Source organism: Stomoxys calcitrans, chromosome 3 (genome assembly GCF_963082655.1).
Source record: "Stomoxys calcitrans chromosome 3, idStoCalc2.1, whole genome shotgun sequence".
Lineage (NCBI taxonomy): Eukaryota > Metazoa > Arthropoda > Insecta > Diptera > Muscidae > Stomoxys > Stomoxys calcitrans.
The window spans coordinates 874,800-897,663 of NC_081554.1; the positions used below are offsets into that span (position 1 = coordinate 874,800).

Sequence of the window (22,864 nt, forward strand, 5' to 3'; positions counted from 1 at the left end):
GTTTGAACATAGTTGCTCGCCGAGGTCCATCAAAATTGGTTCAGAGTTGGATATAGATCCCACATTGTACATATAGGGTAGGTGTAGGGTGTTATACAGTCGGCACCGCCCGACTTTTGCCCTTCCTTGCTGTTTTTTCTTGGTGTTTCAAAAAATGATATAATTCGAGTACTTAAACGTATGTCATTTAAATCTTTTGTTTTTCTGGTCCCAAAATTTCGAATAAAAAGCTCAATCCTTTTCTCTTTCCATCAAAATTCGTTACTGATCGAAAAATTTCTGTTTCTTTTGTGCCTTAATTGGTGGGCAAAATTCCTTGAACACCATTTACTTCTTTATGCCTTCTTGGTGTTGATTTCACAAAAGCCACTTGAAACCGGCTCCCAGATGTCAGTATATTGAAAGCTCGTAAAATCGTGTGGATGTTATCGTATTTATTGTGTTTCAGGCTACTTTTCAAGTAAAATTTTAATGAAATTTAGAACTGTTGTTTCTAATCATTTGTCCTAAAACAATCCCAAACTTCACTGCATTTTAAAAAATTAAGTCATTAATCCAATTATAAGATTTAGTAGAAAAGTTTATTTTCTTAAATTAATTTAAAAAATTCGTAGAACAGAAAAAAACTATTTCAATATAAGCATTATTTCTCTTTAAGTCATAACGCCGGGTTTAAGCTAATTTGCTCATACACATTTTTTGGTTGTCAGAACTTCAGAGGTTTGTATCTAACGACTTCAAATGACAAATACTCGCCAAGTTGAAAGCATTAGTCAATTCTGAACTGTCAAATTCAAATTGGATTTCTAGATTATCTGATATATTCGGACTAGACTTCCTCGCTGATATTGTGCGCATTTGATGCCATTTCCAGCTCCTTTATATATTCTCCATCAAGGATTTATGTTCTTTAAACTACATACATTTAAAAGCTGTATTCACATCATATAAGAGAGCTGCATGCAACGAGTATGATTGTGAAGGCTTGATCATCTGTTTTGAAAAACGAGTAAAACCAACCAGTGCACCAGCGAAACGAGTCCATTCAACTCGCTCAAAACGCAACGAAAATATTGCGATTCAAAAAGAAATTGATTGAAGCACTAGGTTCCAATAGAACAACCCACATACTTGTTTTGTTTAGGATCCTGTGAATGATCCGCTGCTGAACGGGACTCTCAATTTTAAAACTCGTGCTTGAAATGATTTTTCTCCTTGTTGTATTTTTTGATTTGATTTGTTCAAAGTGCAAATGAACAAGTCTGATTGGAATCAAGTTACATAAATTGCTCTAAGTTTCAATAAATTAACACAGATTTAGAAAACAAACAAAAAACTTTAAATTCATTTGATTTGTAGCCTAATTCTAACATTAGAATTTTAATTTCATTAAATTAACTAAGAATTTTCCCACCCTTGTGTTGGCCAGAGGGTGTGTAATTTCCACTTTCAAAATTTTCAGCCATTTCAAACAAAATAACTAACAGGTCCGGAACAAACTCGAATGGAAACAAAAAGTTCATTCAATTCAAGCTGGCTTGTTTGATCATCCCTCGTTACTGAATGAATCGGGCAAGTTCGAACATTACTGTTTGATTGCATAATGAAGTGATTCGAACTGACTGTTCCGTTCGAGCAACTACGAAACCAATCACTCTCCGTATGTCCACCCAAACAAAAGCATCAACATAAATCGAGTCGCTGAACAACAATGTGCTTGAAATTTTTGTTACTTGCTGATGTTCACTGCATCAGATTAGAATTGCACTCTCCAGGTTATTGACAAGTCAACCCTGGAGATCGGTGTTTTTAGGCTGTAAGTCACAATTTTCGCTAAATGGGGAAAAATTGCGCCTTTAGAGGCCCAAGAAAGTCCAATATGAAGATCGACTTACATGGATGGGTGGTATCTAAATATGAGACAATTTGGTCATCAACTGTTCTACATCTATAAGAAGCATTTGTCTAAAATTTCGAGCACTTAGCACTATACTGTAAAAAGTAAGCGTGATTTCAACAGACGGATCTAGGCGGACTTCATCCACTTAAAATAACATGGCGCTTTTTGAACGAACCGTTCAACCTTAGGTGAGTATATTTTATCAACATTTTTTTGTCATACTTTTCATATTCATAACGTTACGTTTCTTTAATTTACATTTTTTGACAAGTTTCGATATTGTTTATTTCCATATCGACATCCTTGTCACTCATATTGGAGATTGCATTTGCTTTTATATTGAACTAGCTGGACAGGGCCCGCTCCGCTGCGACTTCTTTTACTTTATATGGAACAAAATTATCCTTTGAATATTTATTTTTGTCAATTAAAGAGCTTTGAGTGAAATACGATGCTACGAAAATAGTATGTGTATATAGCTTGAGAAACAGTATGATCCATGAAACCATATGATCGTTATTCGTCTATAAATTCGCTCGGAGGGTTTATGGTAATTGAAGTTTGGATGTTAAAGACTTATTTTAGCTTAAAAGACTTTATTGGAGCCCGATATTCTCACATGGATTTTGGTAGTGCGAAGTGCCCCATGATGGTGGTTGGTGGGTTAAGGGGGTGGTGTAGACCGTCAAAAACTCGGTCCCGTAAGTGGGTATGAATTTCGTGCCCGTACCGAATACCTTTAATTTGAGCCCCAAATTTCCAAGATCGGTAGATATGTATGTCCAATTTAGGGATGTTTTGCGGGGTGAGGTGATCCCCCAGATACTTAGCCCTGAAAAAATATTAGCATCTTGCTCTACCTTAAAAAACCATTTTTTAAACCCCATATTGCCATTGGTTTAAGGGGAGTTTATGGGATGAGGCGCCCCCAAACACTTGGCCCAAAATTGTTGATTAAATTCGTTTTTATACCCTCCACCATAAAATGGGGGGTATACTAATTTCGACATTCTGATTGTAACTACTCGAAATATTCGTCTTAGACCCCATAAAGTATATATATTCTTGATCGTCGTGAAATTTTATGTCGATCTAGCCATGTCCGTCCGTCTGTCCGTCCGTCCGTCCGTCTGTCTGTCGAAAGCACGCTAACTTCCGAAGGAGTAAAGCTAGCCGCTTGAAATTTTGCACAAATACTTCTTATTAGTGTAGGTCGGTTGGTATTGTAAATGGGCCATATCGGTCCATGTTTTGATATAGCTGCCATATAAACCGATCTTGGGTCTTGACTTCTTGAGCGTCTAGAGTGCGCAATTCTTTTCCGATTGGGATGAAATTTTGCACGACGTGTTTTGTTATGATATCCAACAACTGTGTCAAGTATGGTTCAAATCGGTTCATAACCTGATATAGCTGCCATATAAACCGATCTTGGGTCTTGACTTCTTGAGCCTCTAGAGTGCGCAATTCTTATCCGGTTGGAATGAAATTTAGCACGACGTGTTTTGTTATTATATCCAATAACTTTGCCAAGTATGGTTCAAATCGGTTCATAACCTGATATAGCTGCCATATAAACCGATCTGGGGTCTTGACTTCTTGAGCCTCTAGAGGGCGCAATTCTTATCCGATTGGAATGAAATTTTGCACGACGTGTTTTGTTACGATATCCAACAACTGTGCCAAGTATGGTTCAAATCGGTCCATAACCTTATATAGCTGTCATATAAACCGATCTTGGGTCTTGACTTCTTGAGCCTCTAGAGGGCGCAATTCGTATCCAATTTGAATGAATTTTGGCACGTAGTATTTTGTTATGATATCCAACAACTGTGCCAAATATGGTTCAAATCGGTTCATAACCTGATATAGCTGTCATATAAACAGATCTGGGGACTTGACTTCTTCAACTTCTAGAGGGCTCAATTTCTATCCGATTTGGCTGAAATTTCGCAAGACGTTTTTTATTGTTACTTTCAACAACTATTTCAAATAAAGTACAAGTCGGTTCATAACCTGATATAGCTGCCATATTAACCGATCTGGGATCTTGACTTCTTGAGCCTCTAGAGGTCGCAATTATTATCCGATATGCCTGAAATTTTGTACGACGGATTCTCTCATGACCATTAACATACGTGTTTATTATGGTCTGAATCGGTCCATAGGCCCATACAGGTCCCTTATAAATCGATCTCTCTATTTTACTTCTTGAGCCCCCAAAGGGCGCAATTCTTATTCGAATTGGCTGACATTTTACGCAGGTCTCCAACATATAATTTATTTGTGGTCCAAACCGGACCATATCTTGATATCGCTCTAATAGCAGAGCAAATCTTTTCTTATATCCTTTTTTTGCCTAAGAAGAGATGCCGGGAAAAGAACTCGACAAATGCGATCCATGGTGGAGGGTATATAAGATTCGGCCCGGCCGAACTTAGCACGCTTTTACTTGTTAAATCTCAAATACCTTTCATTCGATCCACATATTACCATGGTCGGTAAATTTTTACTTTTTGGGGGAAGGGGCGGTGCCCCAAATACATGGTCCCACTTTTGGATATCAGATTCGTATTATACTCCCAAATATTTGGAAAGGCCAACTCAACTCTCAACTTCAATTTAATTAACCTATATTTCATTTCCACCACAGACAGTAAATGGATATTGATAAACCATCGACTCTTTAAAGAAAGTTAACTCTGAAGTTATCGCATTTTAATGTAATAATTTTAAATGTTTTGTTTTAATTCGCCAAAAAAAAACAAGTTCGTACACAAAAAAATATTTTAAAGATATTTATTTTTATCGGAGCGGAGCGGATTTTAAGATTGGAAACAGCTTCGGCACAAACAGGTCTGCTCTGCTCCGCTCCGAATCCCTGGTTTCAATGAAGCATTATTATGTTGTAGATTTGGTATCTGGTTGCGTATCTATTTTCTGTTAGATTTCACTTTGGCCGAATCAAGGAAATTTTTATGGATTTCGGGTGCGCAATCAAATTCGTTCTAAAGACCATTTTTCATTTGCGATTACATTCGTCCGAACAGAGCAACATTCACTAGCTGCTACCACTATACACAGCAGACCCACTCCTACCTAGAATAAATGACTCTTTATTCTTGTGCTGCTGACAATATTTATTTGCTTCTGCAAACCCGGCTACACGAATGTTCAGAGCAAGGGCTCCTCCGACTATTTATTCGGTGGTCGTGGAGTAGTGGCGTAGACATTTTGTGTTGAGTTATCATGTTGAGTTATTAGCGGTGTATTTGTTCATATTAAAATTCATACTCCACTCTGGGCGTGAATGGAAATATCACTCTTATGGGCCTTCTAATGTATTCTGTGGTATTTGAATTCTACCTTTGCCATGTGACACGCATGTGGTGTCAAGGTGGAAATGAATGGATGAGGATGCGAATAGAGTTCAACCATTACAGGTGGACAGATAGTCAAGGAGCACTTAATAAAAACACTTCGCGATAGCCTAAACAAATGATGGCAGTTTGGCCATTAACATCCCCCTAAAGGAGGAAAATCGAACTCACCTTCCCGTTTTTGTTATTATCATTTCGGTGCCCAGCTCATGGAACTTGTCCCAGAGCTCTTTGGTCTCCAGGTGACATTGGATAGGCAACAGTTCGTCGCAGTTGCAGGATCCGACAATTTTGGGAGAAGACTGTAAGAGGGAAAGGGAAAATTAGTAAATGCCTCTACACTTTACTCAATGGGATGTGCTGACTTTGCGTTTTACCTTCGCTGGCTCTGGAGACAAGCGGTCTTCTTCGCTGCGGCCGGGGCTTTGTGGCGAGGCCCTGCCTCGGCTGCTGTTCGAGCTGTTGTTGTGATTACTGCTGCCGTTGCCACTGTCATTGCTGTAATTGACCCGGTGTTTGTATGCCGACTTTTGCATGTGTGGCGGAACGTTGTGCCGCGCAAGGCGAGCTGCCGTGGCTGCCGATTCGTTGTCACTGCAATCGACCACATCCACATCGCCGTCATCTTCACCATCCGGAAAGCGCTCGAGCGACAAGGGACCTAGGCAAATATAGAAGAAATCATGATCTTAACGATTTTTCGAGTTAATTCTTCATGTTGAGAAATTTGTTTTTTCTACGTTTGAGAAGCAAAAAACGCCAACGTTGAAGTGTGAAAATTTTTTAATTGCTTCTAATGTTTTCACACAAAAAAAAAAGAAACGAAATATACGATCACATCAAAATGCGGGGAAATGGTCTCACCATCGCGCCTTCCCCTTTACTGCCCATACCCACTGCCATCACCGAAGCGTCATCGTACATCCCTGTACCGCTGTGATGAATGTGTTCATTTATTCGTTCCATTGTGGCCGTTGTCGACGACATTGATTCAGTTCTGTTAAGTTCATCATGAGTGCTTCTGGGTTTTCATGCGAACTTTTTGTGGCGCATTTGTCATGAAAGAGCAAATCTTTGGTTTTTTCACCCCAACATTTGGCCATTTCGTACATACGACGAGACGAAGGGGCATAGCAGCCCCAATGCAAAGAAATTTAACTTATCATATGAGAAGCAGAAAACAAGCAATAATTAAATGTTTTGACACGCTACACCGCTCAGGTGCATATTTTGACTTTTCGTCGTGTTTGACTTGATTGTGACACGAAATGTGACAGTTTGACATAAATGGAAAGAAATTAGGCAGCCCAAAATAATGCCTGCGAGAATATTCCTTCCAAGATCGTCTATGATGTGCCGGAACTGTTTCCATTATCATATACCACTGAACTGTGGCACATGTAGCATAGAATTGGCAACAGCTAAGCACAATGTGAACGAAAACAAATAATTGTCGCCTCCATTTGTATTTTATTCAATTTCTTGAAAATTGGTACGCACAGTTGGATTCAACATACGTTTCGATACACACCTGTATTCACGAATTTCTGGCTGAATTTTTAAAAGTTGGCATTCTTGAGGCCGTGGAGATGCATGCCGTATCAAATATCGCGACTCCCCATTCCAGTCAAAGTGTTTTGAAAATAGCACACACTTGCCTAGCTTTCTTTCCTAGTTCTTTGCTATGCTATTCTTTGAATAGAAAGCATTGAATATGATTTCTAGTTGAAAGAAGTTCAAGGAATCACGAAAAGTGTATATTTTTTAATTTAATTATTAAAAAATTAGAAAATTTTAGAAAATTAGGAAAAATGTATGCTTTTCTACAAAATTTAAATATTAGATATAATATACAAACTTTTGAAATTTTTATGACATTTTTATGCCACTTTCAAGTCTTTTCGTTTTGAAAACACCAGAAAATATTTCCTATTTTACCAAAAAAATTACTGGTGTTTCATTTATGGCCATTTTATTATATAAATCCAATGTTGCAAACATTTTTCCGCATATTGGGCTATTTTTCACAGATTTTGATTTGGTCAAAATGTCTATTATTTCAATTTAAGGAGACAAATTCGGATAAAAATTTGACAATATTGTTATATGTTTCGATTTTTTTAAAAATTTTAATTAAAATTTTTTCTCTTGAGCTCATTTGGGGTCTAACCAAATTTACAGCTAACATTTACTTTTATATTTTTTTGAGTGTATATTGCTAGAAAACTTGGAGGCCACCTTGGCGCAGAAATTAGCATGTTCGCCTAAGACGGAACGGCTGGGCTCAAATCCCGGCGTGAAATCAGCAAAAAATATTTTATCGGTGGTTATCCACTGATGACATTTATAAGGTACCCAGCGACTGGGTTTAAACTTCAAACTTTACTTTAGACTCTCCTCTTTGCAAAGGAAGAAAAAATTAAGGCATTTAAGCAACTTTATTCAAAAAAGACTAATCAAGGAAAATACTTTTATTAATAAATGCGTAAAATCCACTTTTCACATTTCTTGACTTCCAAGCTGTGTGCAACGTTTAACTGAATTGTCGGATGTTGACGCATTCTACTACGTTATAAATTTTGTCATCAATACAAATCAGGCATCAACATGAAAATCGAACCACACATGGCTTTGTAAATAACAGTTAGTGGAAGTCATTATTATACACCTCATGCAAAATTTCAGCCAAATCAAATGAGAAATGTGCCCTCTAGTGGCTTAAGAAGTCAAGATCCAAGTTCGGTTTATATGGCAGCTATATCAAAACATGGACCGATATAGCCCATTTTCAATCCCAACTGACCTACACTAATGAGAAGTATTTATCCAAAATCTCAAGCGGCTAGCTTTATTCCTTCGAAAGTTTGCGTGCTTTCGACAGAGAGACGGACAGACGGACGGACGAACAGACGGACGGACGGACGGACGAACAGACGGACAAACAGACGGACGGATATACGGACGGACATGACTAGATCGACTTATTGTAAAATGTCGATCAAGAATATATATACCTTATGGGGTCTTGGACGAATATTGGAGGAGTTACAAACAGAATGACGAAATTAGTATACCCCCATCCTGTGGTGGAGGGTATAAAAATATTTCTCAACCGATTTTGATGAGATTTGGCAGAGGCTTTCAGATGAGTGAAAAAAACGCTTCATACCAAATTTAGTGCGAATCAGTTAAAAATTTTAGTAACTACGTCATTATAAGTATAAATCGGGTCAATTATGTACATGAGAGCTATATCTTAATCTAAGCCGATTTTTACCAAAACTGATAGCGCATGTCTCTGTGCTAAGAGAGTAATAAAAAGCAAATTTTCTTCATGATATGAGAACAAATGCGATTTCCACGTTAATTATAAAAAACGACAGACAGACTATCAGCACAGAAAGGATATGCGGACAGACGGACTATGCCGAATCGGCACGAATTTCCGAATTGCAATATACATTTTATCACAACCACAGTAGTGATGCAGGGTACATTTTGTTGTTTTGCAATAAACTCTATATAAATGTTGGTTGGTTTACCAATTTCATGCTAGGACCTAAAATACTCAACTGGATTCCTTAGAAAGTACAACATCCAATTTTGGATGTCGTGGCGGCACGATTTATCTTTAACCGATCGCTATGATATTTCGTATTGTGCTTATTGGGATCAAAAGGGGAAAAATGTGGGTATGCGTTTCAAAAAAAAAAAGTTAAAACTAAAACTTTTTGAGACATTCTAATGTATACTCTTGATCGTCTCAAAATTCTAAGATGATCTCGCCAAATTTGCCCATGAACATTCCATTAAAGAACAGGAGCAAACTTCTCACATATCAATGAGTGCTGTCCGATTTAAGTTTAAGCTCAATGTTAAGGGGCCTCCTTTTATATTTGAGTCCGAATGTCGTACCGCAGTGTGACACCTCTTTGGGGAGAAGTTTTTACATGGCATGGTACCTCACAAGTGTTGCCAGCTTTAGGAGGAGATAACCCCCTCTGAAAATTTTCTCCGGTATTCTCGCCAGAATTCGAACCCAGGCGTTCAGCGTCATAGGCGAACATGCTAATCTCTACTCTACGGTGGCCTCCAATGACGCTACAGTCTGTAACCGATCTGCAAATATTGGGTCGTGAAATACAGATTAGATGTATTCGTGGTTGGTATCCTAAGTTTAGCCCGGAGGAACTTAATGCGTTTTACTTATTTCCATCTCACTATCGGACGACTAGCAAGCATTATGCCGTGCACAGTCAGTTAACGGAGAAAAAGAAAAGTTGCATTAAAAGCTAAATTGTCAACCAAGATCGTGGACCGTTCTTGACTGCAAAGAGGAGATAAACCAGATAACTGGTGAGGGACTTTTTACTATTTTCAACAGTTGTTGAGGACATCGAATGGACGAAACTGAAGTTGGCGTTTTTTGATCACTTGATAATCGGCCATATTAAGCGAAAGCCCAACAATCGCTCTACGAGCCTAGAGCTAACAACATTCTCCGAGTGTAGAACTTTATCTAACTTAGCACCTATATATTTCTGTACTGTAGCAGATACAGCTGGCAGGCAGAGTGGTAGACCTACGTTATTACTTATGTAATCTCAAAAAAGGTCCCAAGAACCTTAGAATGGTTTAAAATTGAGTCACAGACATACATTTTGCACCCACCACCACATGATAGGAGCATACTGGTCTCCCTCTTTCGTCTGGTACATTAAGAAATATCTATCTAAAATCCTTTAAGGTATGTATGTGAATAAAGTCTTGATCTGTTTAACATTCTTTGTTAATATTGCTATGTCGGCTCGACCGGCTACCCATCTGTCGAAATCTCAATAACGTTCAAATTCCTAGAGATCTATTTTGTCTAGATTAGCAACGAGCCACATCAATATATATTGGATGTAGGTCCCTCAGGAACCGCTCGCTCGCCTATATTTGTCGTCATATTTGCCTTAAATTTGGTATGTAAGCAACACTGATTCCAAATAGAGGGTTAAAATTCCAGAAATATTTCAGGTATAGATCAATTCTAATCATGTGATGTAATCCTCCTCAAAGCTTTTAATTTTTCAGTACCTGTCGGCGGATATATTGTAAAAATTCCTTTAAATTAACGCGACAGACTATTATGCACCGCGGTCCTAATACCGCTTAAATAAAGTGCTTCAAAACATATCTTTCTTCGTGGTTCGTGGCTTATAGCCGCTTCAGAATTTTCTAATTAATTTTCCAAAAACCATTTCTCTCGTGATAAACATGTTTTGTTTTGGAAGAAAAAACTAAGATTTAATCTGTTAATGTTACATGTTCTCTTTTGCATTAAAATCAATCCGTGAAATAATTTTCTGCAACGTTTCAGTCACAACTCGTAAGTACAGAGCTTCTGCAATTCACAGATGCAAAAACGGGCGATCATCATGCAACCTCAGAATGCCATGTTGCAGCAGCAGCAGTGGCAGTGGTAGTGGCGAGTGATTAGAAAACTTTCAACATTTCCAAACGAATGGCTTTATTATGCAAATGTCAGGCGTTTTTTCTCCAAATGTGCATGTTTTTCCACAGTCCGCAAAGCCGACACACAATGAATGAGTGAATGAATATGGGCAGTGATAAATGCAGCAACATCAAATAATTGTAAAAATTAATAGTAACAAAACAAAATGCATCAGTGGGCCAACAAGGAGCGCCAGATGGATGGCGAGGGAGATATGGCTTAAGTGCATTTCAAAAATGTTTTAATTATTTCGTTTGCTGCTGCTGCTTTCGTATCCCTGACGTCTGGTTTCACTTGTTAATTTGCTTGTAATTAATGAATGGATGGGTGGATGATGCGCCATATCCACTTATTAAAGGAGTTCTGCTCTACGGCTATAAAACATTTGCATGTCTTCAATTAAGCAAAGTAACAAAACGGATCAGCCCAATTGGGGGGTAAGAACTGACAACTGTCGGTAAAACAAGAGTTACACCTGCAGGGGGCTATCGCATATCCCAAAAATGTGTGGAGTTTATTTCATTTTTGATGTGGTGAACCCCACTCCAAGAAACTAAAATCAGTTAGGCAACATAATGAGTTTCTGTACGACAATTTTCCCATCTTATGAATTTTTTTCCCACAGCTATGAAATTTGAACATGTATAAGTCTCCTCTCAGTTATAATTCAAATTCGCACTTATTCGTTCTATCAAATCATATATTAACTAGTTTGGAATAAGGCCTATAAATTGAATGGTCTAAATTTTATATGAATGAAAACGCAAAAAACCTAAAAGATACATTTCGCCTATAGAGGGCGCTATTTTCATCGGATGGGGCAAACATTTTGTGTAATGATTTCTCTCATGACTCCATTTAATTTGGTTCTATTCAGTTTGTGCATTGATACTGCTTCTTTGTATCTTTGTAAATCAATCTCCTTATTTGTACTTCTAATTTTCGTTTGAAATAAAGGTGATGGGAAGTTAACAATAGTATTGATAATTATTATTCGAAATATCGAATATTGCGATTAATAAAAGTTTGTAAATGCAAATTTGCCCATGAATATTCCACTACGGAATTCCACTCGATTTCGTTGAATTTTTAGTCTGTGACTACTATAAAACGTGAATCGGATATGATCCAGATTGGACCATATTTGGATATTAATATGGATGTAGTAGGGTCTTTTTTTTTAACTTCTCTTCAAAGAGATGTCGCACTGTGGTCGAACACGTCTATAACAAAGAGGCCCTTATCATTGAGCTTAAAACTTTAATCGGACAAACTTCTCATATATAAATGATTATATGTGAAAAGTTTGCCCCTGTCTAAGCCAATATAGCCACATCCGTGTATGTTTCTTATTGAATGTTTGTGTGCATATATTATTAAAGATTAGAATTCTTTTTAATTAACCAAGGGAGGAAGGCTTCTGAAATTAGAAAAGATCGGTCAAATTTCAATATGGAATAATTTAACAATCTTATGTACATTTGTATACCGTAAATTGCAAATTTTGCCCATGAACTGTGAAACAGGGGCAAACTTCTCACATATCAACGAGTGCAGTCCAATTCAAGTGATAAGGGGCCTCCTTTTTATAGCCGAATCCGAACGGCGTGCCGCAGTGCGACACCTCTTTGGAGAATAGCTTTACATGGCATAGTACCTCACAAATGTTGCCAGTATTAGGAGGGGAAAACCACCGATGAAATAAATTTTTTTTCTGATGGTCTCGCCAGGATTCACACCCAGGCGTTCAGCGTCATAAACGTACATGCTAACCTCTACGCTAGGGTTTTTAAAACTACATTCTTTTTAAATATTTTTGAGCTGGATCAAGACTTTCAGGGCCCTGTGCACTTTTAACGCACGTTACTTCATTTGTTCAGCTAATATGTTATCCACATTCGAATGTAAGATTTGTGGTATACACCAAAAGACCTCTCGTTTGCGTCCCATACGCGGTCTGAACACAAAGTATCGCGAATTTTTGACTTTCATTAGCTATTGTCTTACTGCGTTATTTGTTTATTTATTTAATAGACACTAAGCTAATCGCAAAAAAAATATGGCATTGTCTACTGTGGCCATTAGCTGCAGTTATTGCGTTATATTGACACTCATATTCCTTATCGATTAATCGTTTTTGTCATTAATCGATTGATATGTCTAATAAAACTAAACGGAATATATTTTGTGATCTTAACCTGCTAATATTACTCATATATGTAGGAACGTCGACGAGAATTATAAATAGGCCAAATGGATCTGGTTAATTTGATCTTCCTCTTTGAACTAATGCAAAAAATTCTCGTCACAAACGAATGAAAGTTTGCTCAAGTAGGGTCCAAGTGATCGAGAAAATGCAGACAAAAGACACAATTCATATGTTTTAAGTCTATTTTTGACATCCAAAGTAAAGGGTGATTTTTTTGAGGTTAGGATTTTCATGCATTAGTATTTGACAGATCACATGGGATTTCAGACATGGTGTCAAAGAGAAAGATGCTCAGTATGCTTTGACATTTCATCATGAATAGACTTACTAACGAGCAACGCTTGCAAATCATTGAATTTTATTACCAAAATCAGTGTTCGGTTCGAAATGTTTTCATTCACCGTTCAGCGATGAGGCTCATTTCTGGTTGAATGGCTACGTAAATAAGCAAAATTGCCGCATTTGGAGTGAAGAGCAACCAGAAGCCGTTCAAGAACTGCCCATGCATCCCGAAAAATGCACTGTTTGGTGTGGTTTGTACGCTGGTGGAATCATTGGACCGTATTTTTTCAAAGATGCTGTTGGACGCAACGTTACGGTGAATGAACACATTTCGAACCGAACACTGATTTTGGTAATAAAATTCAATGATTTGCAAGCGTTGCTCGTTAGTAAGTCTATTCATGATGAAATGTCAAAGCATACTGAGCATCTTTCTCTTTGACACCATGTCTGAAATCCCACGTGATCTGTCAAATACTAATGCATGAAAATCCTAACCTCAAAAAAATCACCCTTTATTAATCGATTAACGGTCCTAAACTATTCCATTACTTGTTTATTTGAAAATATTTCATTTCCAATTGTTCGATAATTTGAAAAGCCACGAATAATCGATTCAAAAATACATAAAGATACATATATATTGTATCAGATTTGTAATCTTCTGCTAATGGTCATTAATTTGAGTCCCAATGGTCATTAATTTGATTTTCTAGAACTCCGAATGTATTTGCAAATGCAAATTTTGCACATGAACATGCCCCTAAGGAATAGGGGCAAACTTCTCACATATCAATGAGTATTGAATTTTATTATCCAAATGGATCCTCTGTCAAGAAAGTTCATCGCGCGCTTCTTTCATTTTACGACGCAGCTCATTTTTGGCTCAATGGGTACGTAAATAAGCAGAATTGTCGATTTTGGAGTGAAGATCAGCCGGAAGCATTCAGCGAGGAATCCACCAGGATTCGAACCCAGGCTCTCAGCGTTTAGGCAGACATGCTAACCTCTGCGCTACGGTGGCCTCTACTATATTTATATATACTATATATAATCAGAACCGATTTTAAAGAATTTTGACTGAGGTGTTCAGATGATTAATGGTTTTATTAATCATCTGAACATCTGTTCAGATGATTAATGGTTTTATTAATCATCTGAACACCTCAGTCAAAATTTATACAAACGTGCAAAATTGTACAAAATTTGTACAAATATTATTCAGGTCTGTTACAAATTTAAGTTAAAACGTTCTCATAATTGGGAATCGGGCAATTTAAATATAAAGAATCTATAGCCAATTTTGATCAAATCTGACAAAAGAGTTCAGATGGTAAACAAAATATTCCGCATAAAATGATCCACATGGATGAAAACTGGTAGTTTCTACAGCCAAATACATATAAAGCGGGCGATAGCAATATATATGAAAGCTAATTCAAATCCGAATCGACTTTGATGTGTTTAGATTGGTTACATGTAAAATTTCGTACTGATCGGTCAAAAATTGTGGGTACTACGACCTCAATTAGCTATGTCTTAATCTGAACCGATTGTGATGAAATTTGTCAGTTATGTTAAGATCAGTAAGAATACAATCCGTCCCAAAATTTTATTCAGATCGGTTGAACATTTTAGTTACTACGGCCTTGAAAATGTAATTCGGGCGACACATATATATAAAGAAGCTATATTTAAATCTGAACCGATTTTTAACAAAATCCAAAAGTTTGAGACGGGCGTGGCTAAACCGAATCAGAAAGGGATTCTAAGTCGATAGGTATACTTAGAGGTATGTCTACAACCTGTCCTTCTCAGCGTTGCAAACAAATGTAGTGATGGTGTAATGATGTGTACTTACGTACCAAATTTTTGCCAAATTAAGCTAAAATTGAAGATAGGAGACGAATAAATCTAATCGGGAGATTAGTTTATATGGGAGCTATAATATGTTATAGACCAATTTGAATTGAACTAGGCACGGTTGTAAAAAGTCGTAACAGAACACATCGAGTAAAATTTCGGGCATATCGGAAAACAATTGTGACTCAAGAAAAAATTAGGAGATCGGTTTATATGGAAGCTTTATCAGCTTATAGACCGATTTAGAGCCAATTGGACAAAAATTGAGGGTTCTCAAGTAGTCATCACTTTAGGATCATATCTACTATATCCACCGTAGCGCAAAGGTTAGCTTGTCCACCTATGACGATGAACTCCTGAGTTCAAGTCCAGGCGAGAACATCAGAATAAATTTTCTGGTGGGAGAAAATCGAAAAAAAACTAGTAAAAAATATGCCGTGTGAGAACGGGTAGAGATATCTCATTGAGATGTGGAATGGTTAGAGCTGAAGTCTTAGCAAAACTTCAAGGCCCTAGATTGTCCGGTCGCCTTATGGCAGACCCTTAAAGTAGGTCACCTCGGCATTTCGAAAATTTGTTGGGGCTGCCAAATCTTCGTTTGTGGTCCTACTCCAAAATTCGAAGAAAAAAGCGAATAGAGAAATGTTAATAATTCTTTTTGAGTTTTGCCGATAAAAGTGTCCTTGATCTCGGCAATAAAAATCAATACTGCCCGATTTTTTTTACAAAAAACCCCTTAACACCCATTTTGGGCAAAGATCGTTTCAAAATCGGCATTTTTTAGTAAATTTGCTGTGGGGCCTACAAATATGAAGGATGCACAAATTTTCTAAGGCTTTAGGGGATATATGCATTAAAAAACATAGATTCAAATGGTGGATATGGGTTATGGAATTTAATAAATCGAGGGGTTTTTCCAATTTTTTAATAAAAGATGACCTTTTTTGAAATACTTGTTGCACCCGTTTAAGTTGACATGTTGTGTTCATGTTTCACTTAAAATGCATCTACAATATGTCCGCTTTACACAAAAAAAAATTAAGTTGGTTTTTTTTAATAAAGAAAATAATGAAAAATAATAAATGAAAATGTGTTTTTTTTTTTTGAGAAAAAAAAATGCAAAAAATACACTTTTTTGAAATTTTTTGACTTTAAATCTGTATAACTTATCTCGAATCCAAATCATGCATAAAAATGAAAATCGAACCACAAAGGCCTTCGTAAATTGCAAAGTACGAAAAAATTTAAAAGTCGAATATCCCCGAAAAAATGCGAGAAATTGTAGACCTCACGCGGACTTTTTGTAGGGATTTTGGACATCGGACCACAAGCGAAGATTTGGCAGCTTCGAAATACCGAGGAGATCAACTTTAAGGCCCTTCTATAAGACGCCCGGACAATCTAGGGCCTTGAAGTTTTACATTAACTCGCTACCACTTCAGCTCTAACCATTCCAAATATCAAGAAGATATCTCTACCTGTTCTCACACGGCGTACTTTTTACCATTTTCTTCGATTTTTTCTTAATGTGGAAGGAAGGAAGCCCCTTATCGTTGAGCATAAAACTTGAATCGGACAGCACTCATTGTTCCTGTTCCTTAATGGGATGTTCATGGACAAGTTTAAATTTTGCAAGCAGCTCTACTAAGTGGTGCCGTTGCAAAGCATTTCCTTTGTCATTGCCCGGCTTTCGAGTCCAACAGATACCGGTACTTAGGTGGAGACACAATATCAGACATGAACATGAAGGGAGTGGTATTGGAAACAATTAAGGATTTTGTAAGTAGCACGGAATTCCGAACTTAAAATTTTCTTTTTGAAGGTTACTTTATAGTTTTTAGAGCGCACAACAAGCCGATTACTGGCTTGGGTGTATGTCATGGGACGGATTAATACCGGCAACATATTTTCAACCTTATCTAACCTAAGTGGTGCCGTTCGGACTCAGCATTAAAAAGGAGTTCCCTTGAGTCTCATTGAGCTTTTTAAATTCAAGAGAAGTATCCCCGCTGTTCCTTAACCCTTTCACTACCGAACCAAAATTAGCAATGATAAATGTTTGCAGCTGGAGTGCTAAGAACTACAAAAATTAAATTTTTGATAGATATCGTGAGAGGATGTTGGTAGTCAATGGAGTCCATGGAGTTATAAATGAATTAAAAAATAAATAGCAAATTGCTATCGGTTTCAAATTTCGAGCAGATACTTCCATCCCCAACAACCTAAGTCAAGGTCGGGATTGAAAATGCGTCATTCGGTTCATATTTGGATATAGCTCCCACATAACATTTCTTCTTTCACACGTGTTGTGCTTTCCACTATTGATATGAAAATATTAGAACAGTACCGTTAAAAGGCGAAATTTTCGTTACCGCTACCGTTACCGAAAATTCCGCTTGCAGGTGCGTAGCCCAAATGAATTTTTTTTATGTATCAGGGTGATATAATAGGCATTGGTGAATTTTATCATGGACATACGAATGAAAATGTAAGTTTTCATAGGTCCATGCAACATAATATAAAGTTTTTTGCAAATAGAAACGATTAATTACAGCGCCTAGGTACTTTATTAACGAAAAATGATTAAAATTCGGCCAAAATTATAAATTGGTTTTTGTCGCGAAAGGCATAAACAAGAAAGACTCGACTGCACACTCGATTTATCGTTATCCGATTAAGTATTACTCATGACCTTTCAAACAATCGAACAATTGATAATTATAAATTTTCAAATAATCGAATAATTAGAGCGGTTAATCGATTAATTGTTTGGATGTTAAGAAACCTTAGAATTTATAAATTGTGTCACTTATCTGAATTTTTGTTCGATTATTTGGGCCCTTCTTGGGTAAAATGCCATTCGATTAGGATGAGAATGTTTTGTTTTAGTACAAAACGGAAGATCAAATAAATCGGATCCAATTGCCCTATTTACATTTCAAATCGATATGCATATATGAGAAATGCTTGAAGAATAAGATCTCGAAATATATCCCGTTTCTGTTTTTCATTTGACATATTAAACGATTAATCGTCAATGTTTTTCTGATAATCCAAAAATACTATTTGTTATATACATAATAAACACGTTACTGTAAAGCTAGGTAATATACCTATTTCAAAACAGTTCAAAAGTCAAAGTTCTAAGTCCAAAACTAACGGTATTAGTAAGAAATACAGAATTATATTATCCATATTTTATACGATTAAAGCCTGGTACTATATTCGATTTTCGCAATATTTTCCGCCGATTACTTTTTTTAGATAACAGATTTTAAAGCAAAAAAAAAAACTTTCTGATTTCATTCAGTAGGATATTCCCTAATTACTTATGGCAAATTTTTTTATTTGCGTAGTTTTCGATAAAAGTAATCGCGGAAAACATGGGTTTTCAACGGTGAAAAACGAACATAGTACCAGCCATAATACGAAAATTGGAAAAATACAACGCATTAATTACTCGATTCATTATTTAGTACCAGATTCCAATGTTATAGGATTGGATAATAGTTAAAGGTCTTACATCTTGGAAACAAATGCTATGATAGTTTTGGCCATAGCATTTGTTTGGTGAACAAAAATTTGGAAATTTAAAAATCAATATTGGTAAACAAAAACAAATCGTAATATTTATTGCATAACCCATAATCAAATATATCCATCTATCGGATTTGCAAGTGATTTCAGGAGGTTTAATTACATGACTATGTGCAATATATACAAAATACACATTTTGTGGGTCCAACGAGTCATGTCATGAGATTAGATTCTATAGTAGCTACAACAAAATTTCCTATGAGCACAAACAGTAGAGAACGGTCGGCCCAGAACAGACAGAAATAACGGAATATGGACCGCTTCTTGCGTGTTTATTCAGATGTTAAATACAATTCGCTGACCTGTTAAAAAATATGCTCAATGTTCCCTCAGTGGTTAAATTCGGGAGAGTCCCTATATGGGAGCTATATCAAGATATAGTACAATATAGTCCATCTTCAATCTTAACCTACTTAGGAGGTGTTGTAAACAGAATATCACTATTAACGCAACCCCCAACATAGGGCTATTGGTATAAGAAGTTTTTGCTGCAATTGAATTTTAACAAATTGTAGAACACATTATTTTTATTCTTATAAATGGAACTTCCCTAGTTGTAGTAAAGTTAATCTTTCTGAATACTTAGAGAAAACGCATAGCCACATCTTTCTGGCCAAATCGAATCTATGTACCATATTCTGTTACTGAAATGCATTTAAAATAGCTCCCACTCTCTTGGTCCTCAAAGGCTTAATGCTTTTTCTCCTCTGGACTTTATGCCTAGACTTGGGAGTCCTTTTGTGGGGGATGGATGGAGAGGTGTATTGGGTACGGGTGCATTGCCATCATTTCATTATTCATTTTATCGTTAAGTACTTTATTTGGCTGAAAATTTATTGCCACCCATAGAATGTAGCCGTATCGATGTCAGAAGTGCAGTGCGAAATACCCCTAAAGGAAATGGGAGATGGATGGTGGGTAAATGGCTAAACAGGCAAATCGGTCATCGGTACGCACTTCACACTGTTTACGCAGCACAAACGTATTTATTTATGTTCATCGCTCCTAACCCAATCATAGATAATGGAATTTGGCCCCCAAACAAAAAGGGGGTTGAGAGTACAAGGGGGCTGTGTGTGCAAGAAGTCCTTTTGAAGTCGTAAAAGTAAGCCACATACGCGCTCACACACATACACGCACGCACCCAAACAGATCCAACGCTCATAGACACACAACATACAAATTTTTACCTATTTCGACTGCTTGGCAAAAAAAGGATTCTCCTTGTTCCATAAGGATATTCAAATGACTCTGAACACGTGCAAGAGTATTGGAGGGCGCGCGCGTATGGATGTGTGTATGCGTAAGTGGTATGTGTGTGTGTGTTTGTGTGTTAGTGTGTTTATGTTGTAAGAACGATTAAGTACACAGCACATTACTCACTCAAACTCCTTTCCGATGGTTCGCGGCTCGAGGCATTTCCGCCTCTTGCCATTATCGCTGCTATTGAGAAATCCGTGGCGACGCCGATACAGGAACCGGAGCTCGTTCTGGTGGTGGTGTTAATGTTATGGACTAAGAAGCTATTGCTGACACTGCTGCTGCTACTGTTGTTGTTGCTATTATTGTTGCTGTGGTTGCCAACAATACTCACAGTCTTTGGGTCGTTGTTGTTATTGTTAGAACTTTTGAATGGATGCAATGAATTTTTACGCCTCAATTGGGGATTTGGGGACAATTTGTTCTTGCCGTGAATTGTATGCACGACGAGGTTATCACAATTTTCGCTTTCGAATTGGCTTTGCTGGCTATCGACCGTTTCTAATTCTTGCTTAAAATGCGAATGGCTAAAAAGCATTTTCACGGGCCAGGCCTTTTCTCAGCACAATTACTTTTTTGTTTGCTCTTCGTAAACACTTTCTGGGACACTTTTCAATGGCAAATTTTTATTTCAGGCTTTTCGCGACTCTAAAGGTATCTTTTGTTTTTGTAATAAATTTTTGTTTTTTTTTCTTCTTTTTCAAACACTAGAGATATTTTTTTACGTAATTTTTAGCGAACCACCGACCGGTCTTTGGGCACTGGCATTGCTGTATTGTGGACGCGTCTTGTGATTGTTTTTGATTGGGGGCTTTCTTCCGTTATTGCGACAACCGTTCCATTGTCTGGCTGACCATTGAATGAAGATGCTAAGCGACGGCAGTTATCAGAATGTCAGGTGGCACGGCGCCCCTATGTGAACGCGTAAAGTTGCCAACTTTGTTGTTTGTTTGTTTGCCTGCTGTCTTGTTTGGCTTCGTAGGTATTTCGGGCACACAATCAGATGTTAGTTTGCTCGTTTGTCAGCCTTGCTCCGCGTAGTTGGGGATCACCCTAGTGCTGGCTGCCGCCTGGCTAGTGTTTGCTTGTTTGTGTTGCTGCTTTGGGGGAGGCAAATGTGTGGTGTGCCTCTCGTTTTGTAATGGAATGCGCCGCGCCGCACCGAGCCAGCAGCAGTTACGCATGGAAATCCCACAGACAGAGCAACACCGATGTAATGGTCAGCCAAACAGCTGATCTCTGCAACTGAGAGCTTTTCACATTCGTTCGCATTCTCTTGTTGGTGCTCTGCGTGTGTGTGTGTGTGTGTGTGTGTGTATGAGACGAGTGTGTGTTTGTAGCTGTGCAGGTCGACAATTGCCTACACGACAATCGCACTCATTGCTTTGGTGAAAAGAAATCCGTCTTTTCAACACTTCATCATCGGCCAACAAGAACAACAACAACAGCAACACCAACAACAGAGACAGTCATTCAGAGTGAGTTGGCGGAGGAGAGCAACGGCGTGAATAGGAAAGCGTCGGCAATGGCAGCAGCAGAGCTCTTCTCAAACCGGAGTTAACCGAAATCGTCAAAGCAACTCAAGAACCGCTGAGCTCCACCATGTAGGAGACGTAGAATGGGCGCAAAGGGGCCACCGTATCGCTGCAAATTACACCAGGCGAGAACATAATGCCCAACTGATTCCCATAATCACCATACACAGTTTGTGTACAAGCTGGAACTCCTTGGCAAATCGTAAAGCTTGCTCGGCTGCCTTGTCCATGCACTGGTGTTTATGTTTGGAGGCCGTTTGTTTCGGTAAATTATTCGCGATACAATAAAACTGACAAATCCGTTTTTCTCTTTGTCGTCTTTAGCCAGTGAGCGCTTATGGAACCTAACTGAAAGCGGAAAACCAAGTCACCTCCACACAACAATCGAACCGAGTAAGAGCTGCAGCGTTGGCAGCCCCCAAAGTCAACAAAACAAAAAACAACAAAACGATGTATGAGCACCCGTTTATTGGCATGCTGCATGCTAGCGAGGGGTAGAGACGACAGAATACAATTGCCAAGAAGGCAAAAGAGAGCACTTTTTGGCAGATGAAATGAAATGTGGGAGCCCCACAGCAATTTTGTCTATGTACCCCAACCAGCCAAGAGCCACAACCCATCGCATCCCAACTAGCAATCCATCAATGCCCATTCACAATTCTCAATTCTCAGTCATCCAACAGCCGTCTATGTCCGTCCATCTATCCACTCTTCATTCACCAGAGTTGAATGTTGGTTTCAAGGCAGCGTCGTCGTACTCGAAGTCGTTGTTGTCAGAGTCGCATGGAAATGATGATGATGATTTAAAGGTTGCCTATGTGCTCGGTGTGTGAGTAGGTATAACAAGATGCCTTAGATTAAAAGGTGGCATTGTTAGCGAATGATAAACGTTTTGGGTACAACCGCCAACAATAGCAAAAACAACAGACACAACGAACGAGTCCATTGCACACCAGCCAACAACAATGGGCAGAAGTGAGCGAGCGAGCGAGCGAGCAGTCGCGATATGAGAACATTCAGCATTAAGAGGTTAACCGCAAAAGAAAAGCCCAAATCATCATTGCCCGTCAAGTACTCCACCACTGTGCACACACAATGCCAAATTTTATAAAGAGACAAAATGAGAGAGAGAAAATCGCTCTCTCCGCCAAAGCAGAAGCAAATAATTCCCCATGCATCTCCACCTACACACCAACAAAAAGTGTGAAAGAGGCAACCGTAGCCAATGGTGGGCCAATAAAACAGCACTCACTCACCTACACTCCCCTGCATCAATGAGATGAGTTAACTCTCCTGATAATTTCAAAACAAAACAAAAACACTCAATGAGAACTACTC

General features: G+C 38.0%; 1 protein-coding gene across 2 annotated transcripts in view; it reads right to left on the reverse strand.

Moving 5' to 3' along the window:
• The window catches only part of LOC106083844 (T-box protein H15), a 38,172-nt gene extending 16,328 nt beyond the window's left edge, over window positions 1–21,844 (reverse strand). Inside the window, exons 1-3 of one of the 2 annotated variants that reach the window (XM_013247105.2) lie at window positions 20,115–21,844; window positions 5,658–5,941; window positions 5,452–5,582 (exon numbers count right to left, since the gene is read on the reverse strand). In XM_013247105.2, coding sequence (XP_013102559.2) covers window positions 5,452–5,582; window positions 5,658–5,941; window positions 20,115–20,529 — 830 coding nt within the window. In that variant the 5' untranslated portion in view covers window positions 20,530–21,844. Of the gene's footprint in view, window positions 1–5,451; window positions 5,583–5,645; window positions 5,942–20,114 lie in introns of both variants that reach the window. The other variant, XM_013247104.2, reaches the window with a different exon arrangement.
• Window positions 21,845–22,864: the final 1,020 nt, after the last annotated feature.